Source organism: Octopus bimaculoides, chromosome 10 (genome assembly GCF_046866305.1).
Source record: "Octopus bimaculoides isolate indiv1 chromosome 10, ASM4686630v1, whole genome shotgun sequence".
Classification (NCBI taxonomy): domain Eukaryota; kingdom Metazoa; phylum Mollusca; class Cephalopoda; order Octopoda; family Octopodidae; genus Octopus; species Octopus bimaculoides.
In genome coordinates, this window is record NC_142937.1 from 49,537,919 (window position 1) to 49,550,039 (window position 12,121).

At 35.0% G+C, this 12,121-nt stretch overlaps 1 protein-coding gene across 1 annotated transcript in view; it reads left to right on the plus strand.

Annotated features, from left to right (window-relative positions):
- Positions 1 to 12,121, plus strand: part of LOC106880427 (organic cation transporter protein) — a 63,262-nt gene that overhangs the window by 4,903 nt on the left and 46,238 nt on the right. The window contains exons 2-4 of the mRNA XM_052971171.2: positions 5,524 to 5,698; positions 6,215 to 6,318; positions 6,882 to 7,036. Coding sequence (XP_052827131.1) covers positions 5,524 to 5,698; positions 6,215 to 6,318; positions 6,882 to 7,036 — 434 coding nt within the window. The remainder of the gene's footprint in view (positions 1 to 5,523; positions 5,699 to 6,214; positions 6,319 to 6,881; positions 7,037 to 12,121) is intronic.

The following is a 12,121-nucleotide window of genomic DNA, read 5'->3' on the forward strand; positions in this document are numbered from 1 at the left end:
CTTCCCACCACATTTTTTTCTAATACTACTCCCCTTGCTAATTTCTGTGACATTCATGCACACTGTGATTCATGCACACTTTTTTCTTCCTCTTGATTAAAAATATTTCCCCACCCTCTTCCCTCCACATTATCTTTTTTTCAAATACCACTCCATTTGCTAATTTCTGTGATTTGACCAAAACAGCTCCATTGAATACTACCAGTCAAATGACATTGCTTAAATTCTTCATTCCTCTCACTCCCTTAAATTTTTTCTTTCTTTTTTCCTTCTTTTAATCCTTATTTCTCTCTACATTTATATCCTCTTCTCCTACTGTGCTCTCTACACATTCTGATTGAATCTTCCATGTGTTAACATGTACCTCCTTGTGACAATGTAAACTTTGATTTAATCAAGATATCTTTGGCCTGAAGAGTAGCTTGCGGTATACACTCCGCTTGGATATTTACCACTTATGAGGTTCCCACTTGCTATGAAACATATGTAGCCCAGATCTTATCTACTCCATTCTTTAACTCTTATATTCTTATTTGCCCTCCTAGCAACCCTAGTCGCCTACCGTGAAATTTAAAAAGAACTTTTTTTCAGTTTATTGTATTTCGATATTTGCATTATATTATATTGTATTCTGGGTATACGTGATGGTCATATGTTTGTGTGCTGAGGGAGTTCATCAGGGTGGCATGCTTCTTCTGTGTGTATGTGTGTATGTGTGTGTGTGTGTGTGTGTGTGTGTGTGTGTGTGTGTGTGTGTGTGTGTGTGTGTGTGTATTTGTGATTTGCTATCTCCTTGCCTTGATATCACATGATAATTGTAAGTGTCATTGTCATGCAAGTGGTGTCCTTCATTTCCAATCTTTCAGGAAAACTTGTCTGGGCATGGAGAAAATAGCCTTACTTGGAAACAGGTGAGGGTTGACAACAGGAAGGGCATTTGACATTGGCCATAGAAAGTTTGTCTCAACAAATGACTCATATGACTCATGCAAGTTCATATGACTCATTCAGTTCTAAAAGCTCAACCTGTTTTTTGTTTCATACATTTTCAGTGACATAGAAACTGCAGTTTTGATTGCTTTTAATTCTTTTAGCTGTTTCATTGATATTTTAGGTAACTAATATTAGCTTTACAATTTTTGTACTTAAAAATCTTTTTTATTAAACTCATTAACTATTTAGTGATGTCATCAGTTACTCCTTTTACATTAATGCTGCACCACTCAGTCCACAAATCAATTCATTATTCATATGTGTGTGCATATGTATGTGATGACCACACTTACTGCATACATTACATTTTAATTTTCAGTATATAACAATTAACCATGGATTTCTTTTTGTTTAAATATTATACATTTTTTTGTCCAACTGCCTGGGTGATCACATTTTTCTATATTTTTGGAAATGTTTTCACTTTCACAGGTAGCATCAGACAAAACAGCTACAATAATTATATTATCATTTTCAAGTAATTTAGCCTTTTATACATGTTGAATGCTTTCATTATCATTTATTTTTTCATCATTCAGAAAATGTCTTTTAAAGTAGCTTAGTATGTAAATTTCCACCGGAGCACACCAATCTGAAATTTATAAATGTTTCGTAGTGATATATGAGAAAATATTATCATTTGCACTATTGTTTTGATTAATAAAACTACACACAATAGGATATTTAGGCTTGTAAAAACCCATGGTTATTGTAAAACCCATGGCTTGTAAAGCCCATGATTATTGTAAAAACCCATGGTTATTTAATTTCCTTCCTATCCATTCTAATTTAACAAAAGCACTTACTCTGAAAATGTAGTTTCTTACTGGGAGAAACACAACAGAAAATGTATTGAATTAATTATGTACCCTAATTCAAGCCAATCAATCCAATTTCTTATTTATGAAGTTCATGTATAGCTAAGTCCAAATACTAGCTACAATAAGTTGAGTATGTAATGAACAAAGGCATCTCAAGTGAAACAACCTAATAGCAAGTAACTAACTTTCCTTCCTATATTGAGTTACTTCATGCTTCACAAAGTTTCTATATATGGCTAGCGTTGCTATTTCACCATCTTCACTGCCAATTTTCTCAAATTTGATTATTAAAGATTTGTCCAGCTATGGAAAAAATTTGTCCAAATTTTACAAACTATCTGTTAATTCTTCATCTAGCAGTTATCTTTTTTTTTTTTAAATCAAGCATAGCAAGTTTTTGAAATTCTAAAAAACAGCAGTGGTCACCAACCTTGGCTTGTCAGCTGATATGACTAGCTGTATGACCTTGCCTATCCAACCCATATTGAGTGATGAGTCTCATGTGGCAGACATTTCTCATCACTGTATGGAAGAGTGGTTGTGTGGTATATGATAGCATGAAAGCTATGTGATAGTTTTAGTAACTACCTGATATATAGTAGCAAATTTAGAAGGACACAAGTTTAATGAGCTGCACTTCATTATATATAATGTTTTCAAATTTTGGTACAGGGCCAGTAATTTCGGGGGAAGGATAAGTTGATTACATCAACACCAGTGCTCAAATGGTACTTGATTTGTTGACCCCCCAAAAGGATGAAAGGCAAAGTTGAATTTGGCAGAATTTTATCTTGGAACATAAAGATGGACAAAATGCCTCTAAGAATTTTGCATGGCATGCTTATGATTCTGCCAGCTTACCACCTTTTTTAAATTAAATATAATGAAACAATATTAAGCACTCCAATCCCTAACCTTTAAGTTACACTATTATAACAACTACTTTTTCTTTATAAAAATATTTCATACACCTCTATTACAAAATATTCTAGATAAGTTAAGTTTTGTGCATGTAAAGGAGAATTTGCCATACTAGATTTCAAGGTTTAGTAAGCTAATAACACTGTAACACGACTTTTGTCCTTAGGTAGCAACTGTTATTTCCTATTTGCTTACCCCTAGAAAGTATGAGAAATGGCTAATATTTCCTTCAAACTTTGCTTTTGTTACATTTATTCAAGCCCCAAAGAACTCCTCTCAACACATGGCAATGATGCTGCCCCACTACTCCTACTCATGATCAGAAATATACATATTGTCTGCACCTAAGGGACATGCTCAAGTGGTTACGGTCAAGCAACTGACCAGCAAATCTGTGGTATTGAGCAGAATATTTGCTATAACGATATTTCTGCTTCAGCAACTCAGTGCTGAATCTGTCTGAAATGTAATGGAAAATAGTAGTCATTTCCTTTGATTTCTAGATAGAAGCAAGTAGAAAATAACACTTACTGACCAAAGATAATAGAAATTGTCACACAGTGTAATTATACTTGCTGAGACAGATATTTGTGACCTCTTACATTTTTTTTTTTATTTGCCAATGTCACCTTAACTTGTTAGTTTTACATGTTCCCATGTAAAACTACTAATTCATAAAGAAATATTGTGTTTTTGTGTTTTTTTTATTTTTGATAATTTACTATATGTTTTGCTTATGAGAGCTGAGTAAAATATGCAAACATAATTATTGCAAATAAACAAGTTAATTTAATTTGTTAGAAACTTGACAAATGCTAACCAAAAAACATCTCTTACTTCTTACAAGTACATAAGCTATAAATTGAAAAGTAGAGGAGAGCCTTCACCCTGTGTATGCCACCCACCTTTCATTACTATACACACATTTTTGAAGGCACAAAACCACTGGACAAGTTATTGGCAGGTGAATTAACATCACTATTCATAGTTCAGCTATTTTCAGAGATGTACAAATGTAAATAAACACTCACACAAACTCACACACGCACGGTGTATGTGTGTGCGTGTGTGTGTAAGTGTTATGAATTTCTTTCAGTTTCCATCAACCCAAATCTACTTACATTTTGATTGGTCAAGGACTATAGGAGAAGGCCCTCAAGTTGCTATGCAGTAGGACTGACCTTGAAACCTTGTAGTTGGGGAAAAAACTTATCAAATGCACAGCTATGCATTGGAGAACTGTAGTGGATTATAAGCTTGAATATCAATGATATACTGACTCGGTACAAAATCTATTTCTGTAAAGAGGAAGGAAATATGGCTGTAGAACTTGAGCCCAGAATATTACTGATTTTGACCCTGGAGAGGTGATTTGGAACCACAAGGCAACAAAATTAGATTCACCACTCTCTGACATTCTGCTTCAGTATCTTGTAATTATTATCAAATGTTAAAATACCCTTATCTACATCATCACAATTGCACTGTCTTAATGTATTTGGCTGAAAATAATTTCTACTGCTTACATTTTAAACTATATCTCAATATAGTTGTTTAATGGAAAAAAAATTATTTAATGATATTTTGTGTTGAAATTCATAAATGCTTTGATTCAATTGAAACATTATTTGCTTTGAGTTTGTAAAATAAACTATGACTTCTTTTCTATTCAGAATATATTTTTTCCCTTAAAATAAGTTTCATTTGCTTCTTGATGGTCAAACATATGGATTATGTACCATAAATTTTTCATCATCATTGTTGTCATCATCGTTGTTGTCGTCATCATCATCATCGTCATCATCAATTGTATTTATTACAATATTCCTATATTCCTTATCATCATTGTCACCATCTTGGCTATTTTTTCTTATGGTCTGAACCTTTATTGTCAATCTCGGTTGGAAAACAGTCTGGCATAAAAAACTGCACTCTTTAAATCCCTAATATGTAGGAGTAGCAAATATCAATGCCAAGAGGAAACTTTAGAATTCCAACCTACTATCATAAGGATGATCACAGAAGAGTTTGTAGCCCAAATTAATGAGACATTTAGAGGAGAAGAACAGTTACAATATATAGTCAAGACATAAAAACAGAACACACAATTAGGACACAGAGTTAAGACAAACATAAAGACATGACATATATTTAGATCATAAATTTATGATTAAAGTTAGAAGATATATTTAGGACACTTAGTTAGGATCTATAGTAAGGTAATCTATCTTGGACATAAAATCAGAACATCTTTCTAGAATGTATAGTTAGAACATAGTCAGGACACATAGTCTGGTTATATAGTCATAATCTCTGTAAAGAAATGTAGTTAAATAGTTTATGCAGTCAGGACATATAGTTGGGTTATATAGTCAAGGGAGGACATATAGTTGGGTTATATAGTCAAGGGAGGACATATAGTTAAAATGTATAATCATAACATATAGTCTAAACAGACATATAGTCAGGACATATAATCAGAGTATGTAGTCAAGTCATAGGGTCAGGACATATACTGAGGACATACATTCAGAACAACAAGTCAGGACAAATTACAGGCTTGTATACATAAGGCATTAGTCAGGATATGAATTTAGGACATATATTGAAGTTATATAGTCAGGACACACAGTCAGGTTATATAATCAGGGTACACAGTTTATATGGTCAGCACACACGCAGAGTGTTTTGTCAAACAGTAACCATATTCCCAGTTTGAAATGAATTTAAATGAAATGTATACCTTTGTATGGACCAAAATCTGATATTTTATTTATTATACTTATAGATGTACCAGTAACCACACTTATGGTAACATTACATACAACATCACAAAAGATGAATGTTACCTTTATCCAAATAATGAGACTGAATTTAATACTACAGACAGAACTGAGGAAAGCATTGCCTGTAAATCTTGGGTATATGATAAAACAGATTTTACAGCTACAGCTGCAACAGACGTAACTATACTTTCTGAATCGTATTTTTGTATTTTAGTTATCAGGGACGATAGCAGCTACTGAATAAACATCCTATTATTTATATAATACATAGCATTTATAATCCCTTCTACTATAGGCACAAGGCCTGAAGTGTTAGGGGAGGGGGATAATTGATTACATTGACCCTAATGGTAAACTGATACTTATTTCATCAACCCTGAAAGGATGAAAGGCAAAGTCAACCTCAGCATAATTTGAACTCAGAATGTAAAGATGGAAAAAATGCTGCAAAGCATTCTGTCTGGTACACTAACAATTTTACCTGCTCACCACTTTCATAACATCTATAATGAGAGGAACAAAGATAGATGAAATAAATGAGTAGAAGTAGGAGATAGTATGCTGTTACCAAGTTGAGAACAGCAGATAATTTTATGTGTTTAAACTATTAACAAATAATTTATGGAAATAATGATAAAACATTATATTTATTAAATGTTTTTCAATGACAGTTATTGTTATTTTCTTTTACAGATGAACTTCGTATGTGAAAAAGCTGACCTGATCCCTCTCATAAATATGGTTTTAATGGGTGGAATTTTGGCTGCATCTTTAGTTTTGGGATTTCTTTCTGACTGGTATGTTTTAAGAAATTAATTTATTGTTCCATGTGTGGTAGTATTTATTGCAAAATGGAAATTCTGTGGCTGAATAGATGAATGAATGGACAGATGGATGGATTGATGGACAGACAGACAGGTGGATGGATGGACAGATTGATGGATGGATGGATGTGTGGATGGATGTATGATTTTTTTTCATATGATGGTGCAGATTCAGTAATTTGATCAACTGAACTACTGGCTCATTGAATTTGAATGTATTTGACTTTTTATTCAACAGACATGTACCCATAATGTAATTCTCAAGCAGAATCAGCATGACACAGTGTTAGTGACAAGGCTAAGTAATCCGAATTGCAGGTACAATCCATGAGACAGGCTTCTATATACCTAATTTCATTCATAGAATATGGGTTGATTTGAGGCTACAGAAAATGACATTTGCTACTGTGCTTTGGAATCAAGCCCTGGATCGCATGGCTGCCAAGTATACTTCTTAACCATTTAACCATACCATGTGATAAAATTCCTGTATAAAATGTTTGATTAATATTCCATTTATTTTCCATTTATTCTAGGAAAGGTCGCAAACTAGCTGAGATCATAGTTCTGGTTATTCAGGTCCTATGTACACTGCCACTCTACTTTATCAAAACCAGTGAACTCCTTATTTTCCTGAGATTCTTTGGAGGAGTATCTGTATTAGGTGCTTTTATAGCAGTATACATAATTTGTGAGTAAAACTACCTCATTTTATTCAAAATTGTTTATGCCATTGTCATAAATAAGATTAGATTTCTTATATAGGTTAGATATTAGAACTTTGTCTAATTAATTACCATTTTACATTTGGTTTTTAAACCTTATTTTAAAATTTAAAAAGCCTTAGTTTTTCTGTGTTTATATAAATATATATATATATATATATTTTAAAGGTGACAATATGTGTATTAAAGTGCTACTAACAGTTTCATATGTTGAGAGAACTCAAACATATTCTTCAGGTGCAAACCACATATAACAAGCTAAAAAAATTGAATAAATAGAAGAAACACGATGAAGCTGAGAAGGCAGCATATATTTATTCAACTTTTTAGTTCGTTGTGATATGTGGTTTGAACCTGAAGAATATGTTTGAGTTTCCTCAACATATGAAACTATTAGTAGCGCTTTAATACATGTATTATGACCTATAAAAAATAATATTTATCTCTCACCAGATGGAGTACATTTTTTTATTGAATTTTCTATCATGGATTAGTACAATATATATATATATATACATACATGATGATAGCCGTCCACTCGTGACCGAGGAAGACCATTGCCGACCTTCAGGAACATTGTGCGCTCTAAGACTAACTTATATTTTGCATTTGCAGCTCCATTAGTGGCTAATGAGCCCTGCTCTTGACAAGCATACACGACTGCAAACATTGCAGATTAAGCTTTCCCCATTCACTATATGACCCATACGCTTTTGTACAGCTCGCTTAAGTTCTTCATGCTGGATACATGCTCTCTCAAAAGTGTTGATCCCCTCCTTAACCTGCTTCCTCCATCCGTGGCGATGACAGGCATTGTTCTCCCAGTCAGTGTCCTGCATATCACAGGCCTTTAATGAGGACTTGACACAGTCCTTAAAGCGCAGCCTTGGTTTCTGCCGGAGTCTCCTTCAATTCACAAGTTCTCCATAGAGCATCTGTTTAGGAATCCTGCTATCCTTCATTCTAATAACGTGTCCAGTCCAACGTAACCGGTGCTTGTGCACCATCGCCTCAATACTCAAGATATCAGCTGTCCTCAGGATCTGTGTGTCTGGAATCTTTTAGGTCCAGCCAACATTGAGAATGTGCCTGAGACATCTCTGATGAAAGTGTTCAAGGACCCTTACTTGACGTTTGTATAGAGTCCATGTTTCACAGGAGTAGAGGAGTGATGTCAGTACACAAGCATGGTACACAGCAACTTTTGTTTGCCTTGCTATGCCATGCTGGAACCAGACACGAAACTGAAGAGACCGGAAGGAATTAGTTGCTCTCTGCAACCTGAAACATATTTTCTCATCCAGGGAGCAAGAACGGCTGAGTGTGCTGCCCAGGTAGACAAACTTGTCTCCTACCTTCAGAATTGTTCCTTCAACCAAGATAGCTGGTTTCACATATGGATTTCCTGGTGCAGGCTGGAACATTACAACAGTCTTGTCTAGGCTAATGCCAAGTCCAAATGCCTTGCAAGAAGCAGAAATGCAATTCAGGAGTATCTGCATGTCATCCACTGTATGAGTGACTAAGTCACAGTCATCTGCATAAAGGAGGTCACGAATAATAGACTGGAGAACTTTTGAATTGGCAGCAAATCAGCGAAGATTAAAGAGGCTGCCAGAAGATCGATATTTGACATATATTCCCAGAGAGCTAACTTTAGCAAAAGCATGAGTAAAAGCAGCAGCAAAGTACAAAGAAAAGAGAGTTGGGGCAAGGATGTCACCCTGCATGACACCATTCTCTACAGGAATGGGTCCTGCTATGCCACCACCAACATTGACCCAAGCCTCCATCCCATCATGAAATGATTTAATTATAGATACAAAGTGATCCGGACATCCAAGTTTGCCAAGTATTTTCCATAGAAAGGCCCTATTTACAGTATCAAAAGCCTTTGTTAAATCAATGAATACCTGGACAAGATCCATATTCTGCTCATAGCACTTCTCCTGCATCTGTCTTGCTGTGAAAATCATATCCATTGTCCCTCTACCAGATCGGAAGCCACATTGAGATTCAGATAGGACATCATTTACGAGACACCCATTCAGAAGGGTAAGAAGAATATTTGCCAGAATCTTGCTAGCAGCTGATAATAGAGCAATACCTCTGTAGTTACCACACATTGTTCTGGCTTCTTTTCCTTTATATAGAGGAAGAATAATTGCATCCTTCCAGTCCTTAGTATATATACATACATACATACATACATACATACATACACACACATACATACGTGTGTTTATATATATATATATATATATATATATATATATATATATATATATATATATATAATATATATATATACATACATACATACATACACACATACATACACACACACACATACATACATACATATATATATATATATATATATATATACACACACAACATATCCTCTTAACATACCCTTCTTCTATTTGTGTCCACTCATTACATTCCCCCATCCACCTCCCACTCCCCTGTCACAATCTTGCTAATTTACCCACCCATTCACCCTATCCAGTCCTTGGCTCCACTTCGTTTACATATACCTCCTTGTAACTTGAGTATACAGGATCTTGCAGATAAATTGAGACCAGTTTTGAGCAGTTGACTAAGTGGGTTTAACATTTCAGTTTTTGACAAAACCTTGCTTGCTTGAAAATCTAATCCTCCTCTTTATTTTTCAGGTAAATAGCAAACTGGTTCAACCTCAGAAAGTCATAGAACAACAGAATCATTCCACCAATGTTGTTTTGGTGCACACTGGGCACATTACCAGTAAAATCATTAAGTTGATAAAACTTCCAAAAAGCAACAGTTTATCGTGTGTATAAACAATTTAAAGAAGTAGGAAAGATTGATAGAAAGGAACACAAGACTCAAAGTGATTTCAAGTGCAATCTAAAGTTTCTTGATGGCCTCAAATGCTCAACTGAAGCCAACCCGTCTACATCCATGACAACTCTTGCAAAGAAATGCAATGTATCCCTTTCCACAGTGTCCAGAGCTGTGAACAGGAACCTTGGCATGACTAGTTATGTTTGATGATGTTGTCATCTCTTAACAGCCCAGGCCAAAGCAATCAGTGCCAAGAGATGCCCAAAGTTTTTGCTATTCATCAAGCATCAAAGTGCAGGAAAAACTCACATGTTCACTGTGGATACTGAGGTGAATTGCAGAAATTCTCGAATGATTACATGCAACCCTTCTGATACGCCCTGTGTTTGAGACTTGCCTCTGTGACAGTATTTGGAGCCATGGTAAGTGATGGAAGTGTCATGGATCCACACTTCATTGAGTCTAGCTTGAAGATTGGCATAAAGTTGTATCTGGACATCCTGAAGAACTCTCTGTTATGTTGGGTGGAACAGAAGTTTGGGCTTGACAACGTGGTGCTTATCCAGGATTCTCCACCATGCCATGGCTCAAAAGCAACACAAGCCTTCTTTGGTGAGGTGCCATTTTTGTGAGGGCCAACATCTGGCCTAGTATTATCCTGGATCTCAGCCTTCTCGATTACTTTTTATGGGGCATACTTCAAGCAAGGACCAATGCTTCACCACACTCGAGTGTCAACAGTTTAAATATCTGCATTGTGCATGCAATATGCAAAATCACAAAGGCAGAAATTGTTGCAGCTGCAAAAAAATTTCATTCTCGTGTGAAGGCAGTAATTGCCTATAAGGTCAACCATATTGAGTGATAAATGTTTTTGTTGTAATAAATGTCACATTGAAAATATATCTGTCTACTACCATTATTTTAGTATTTATAACCAGTTTTATGCATCGTAAAAATTGTCTCAATTTATCTACAAAACCCTGTGGATACCTAATCACATCTTCACCTTCTTCTGTCTCTCTTCTCCCTCTTTCTCCTTTGTTCTTTTCTCTCCTCTCTGTCTCTGTTTCTCACCAACTGAGGTAGCAATGTCTCTCCTTTACTGCAAGATACCTACTTTTGACCCTTTATTCATATTCTAACCTCCCATCACCCTGGCACAAAACTAACTCCCTCAATACTGCTCCCCATTCAAGTGAGGGGGACTTGTCTTACTAGTAACTTAGTAACCTCACTGCTGTTGGTGCCACATGAAAAGCAGCCAATATACTCTGTCAAGTGGTTGATGTTAGAAGGGCACTCAGCTGTAAAAACCATGGTAGCCTGTCAGCTTGGAAGGAGGGCATTAAATGATGATGATGAATAATGATAGTGATGATGTTGTGTACACACACACACACACACTTACATAGATATTGATATGCTTATGTAGTTGTCTAAAATTCCACAAATCAGAAAAAATATGCTCTCATACATTCGACAATAGAGTGGGTATATTAAATACAGTATGCAGTATTATTGATCCATTACAGCTGATCTTACCAATCTGTTTTGTACTGAGTATTGATAACTGGATATAACAAGATGGTTAACTAACACCACATGTTCTTCAGAGATGGCAGATATGGAAAAAAATATGGTGACTGCCCTCTTTTATAACCTGCCATCTCTGAAGAGCACATGGTGTTAGTTATCCATCCTGTTATCTAATATCTGGTTATCTAATATCTAGTGCAAAAGTGATTGGTAAGATCAGCTGAACAGATCTTTTATACAGATTTTTTTATTAATATATACATACATATGCAAGTAAATTTTTTGACTCATTTAACTTAGCAGTTATGGTCATTGGTATCACAACACTATCCAATATCAATTATAAATCTTAAAGTTTATTTACCTGTGTTACACAATCTCTGAAGATTTGGTAAGATAATCTGCTTATAAGATTTTTTTTCATACAACCGATATAATTAACAATATATGCATAAGACAATGTAGCGTAATAATTTATGAACAAACTCCTCTGTTTTGATTTTTTTTTCTGTATGCACTTTCTGGCTAAGGAAACTAGTAAAAGAGAACTTGAACAATAATACAATTTCTCTTCACAGATTTGTCATTTGATGTATCAAAATGCACACAGAGTTCTAAAACCTGGTGATGCAGTGTCATGCAGTTTAAATTTAAATTGCACCAAATGAGTGCCTATCATCATC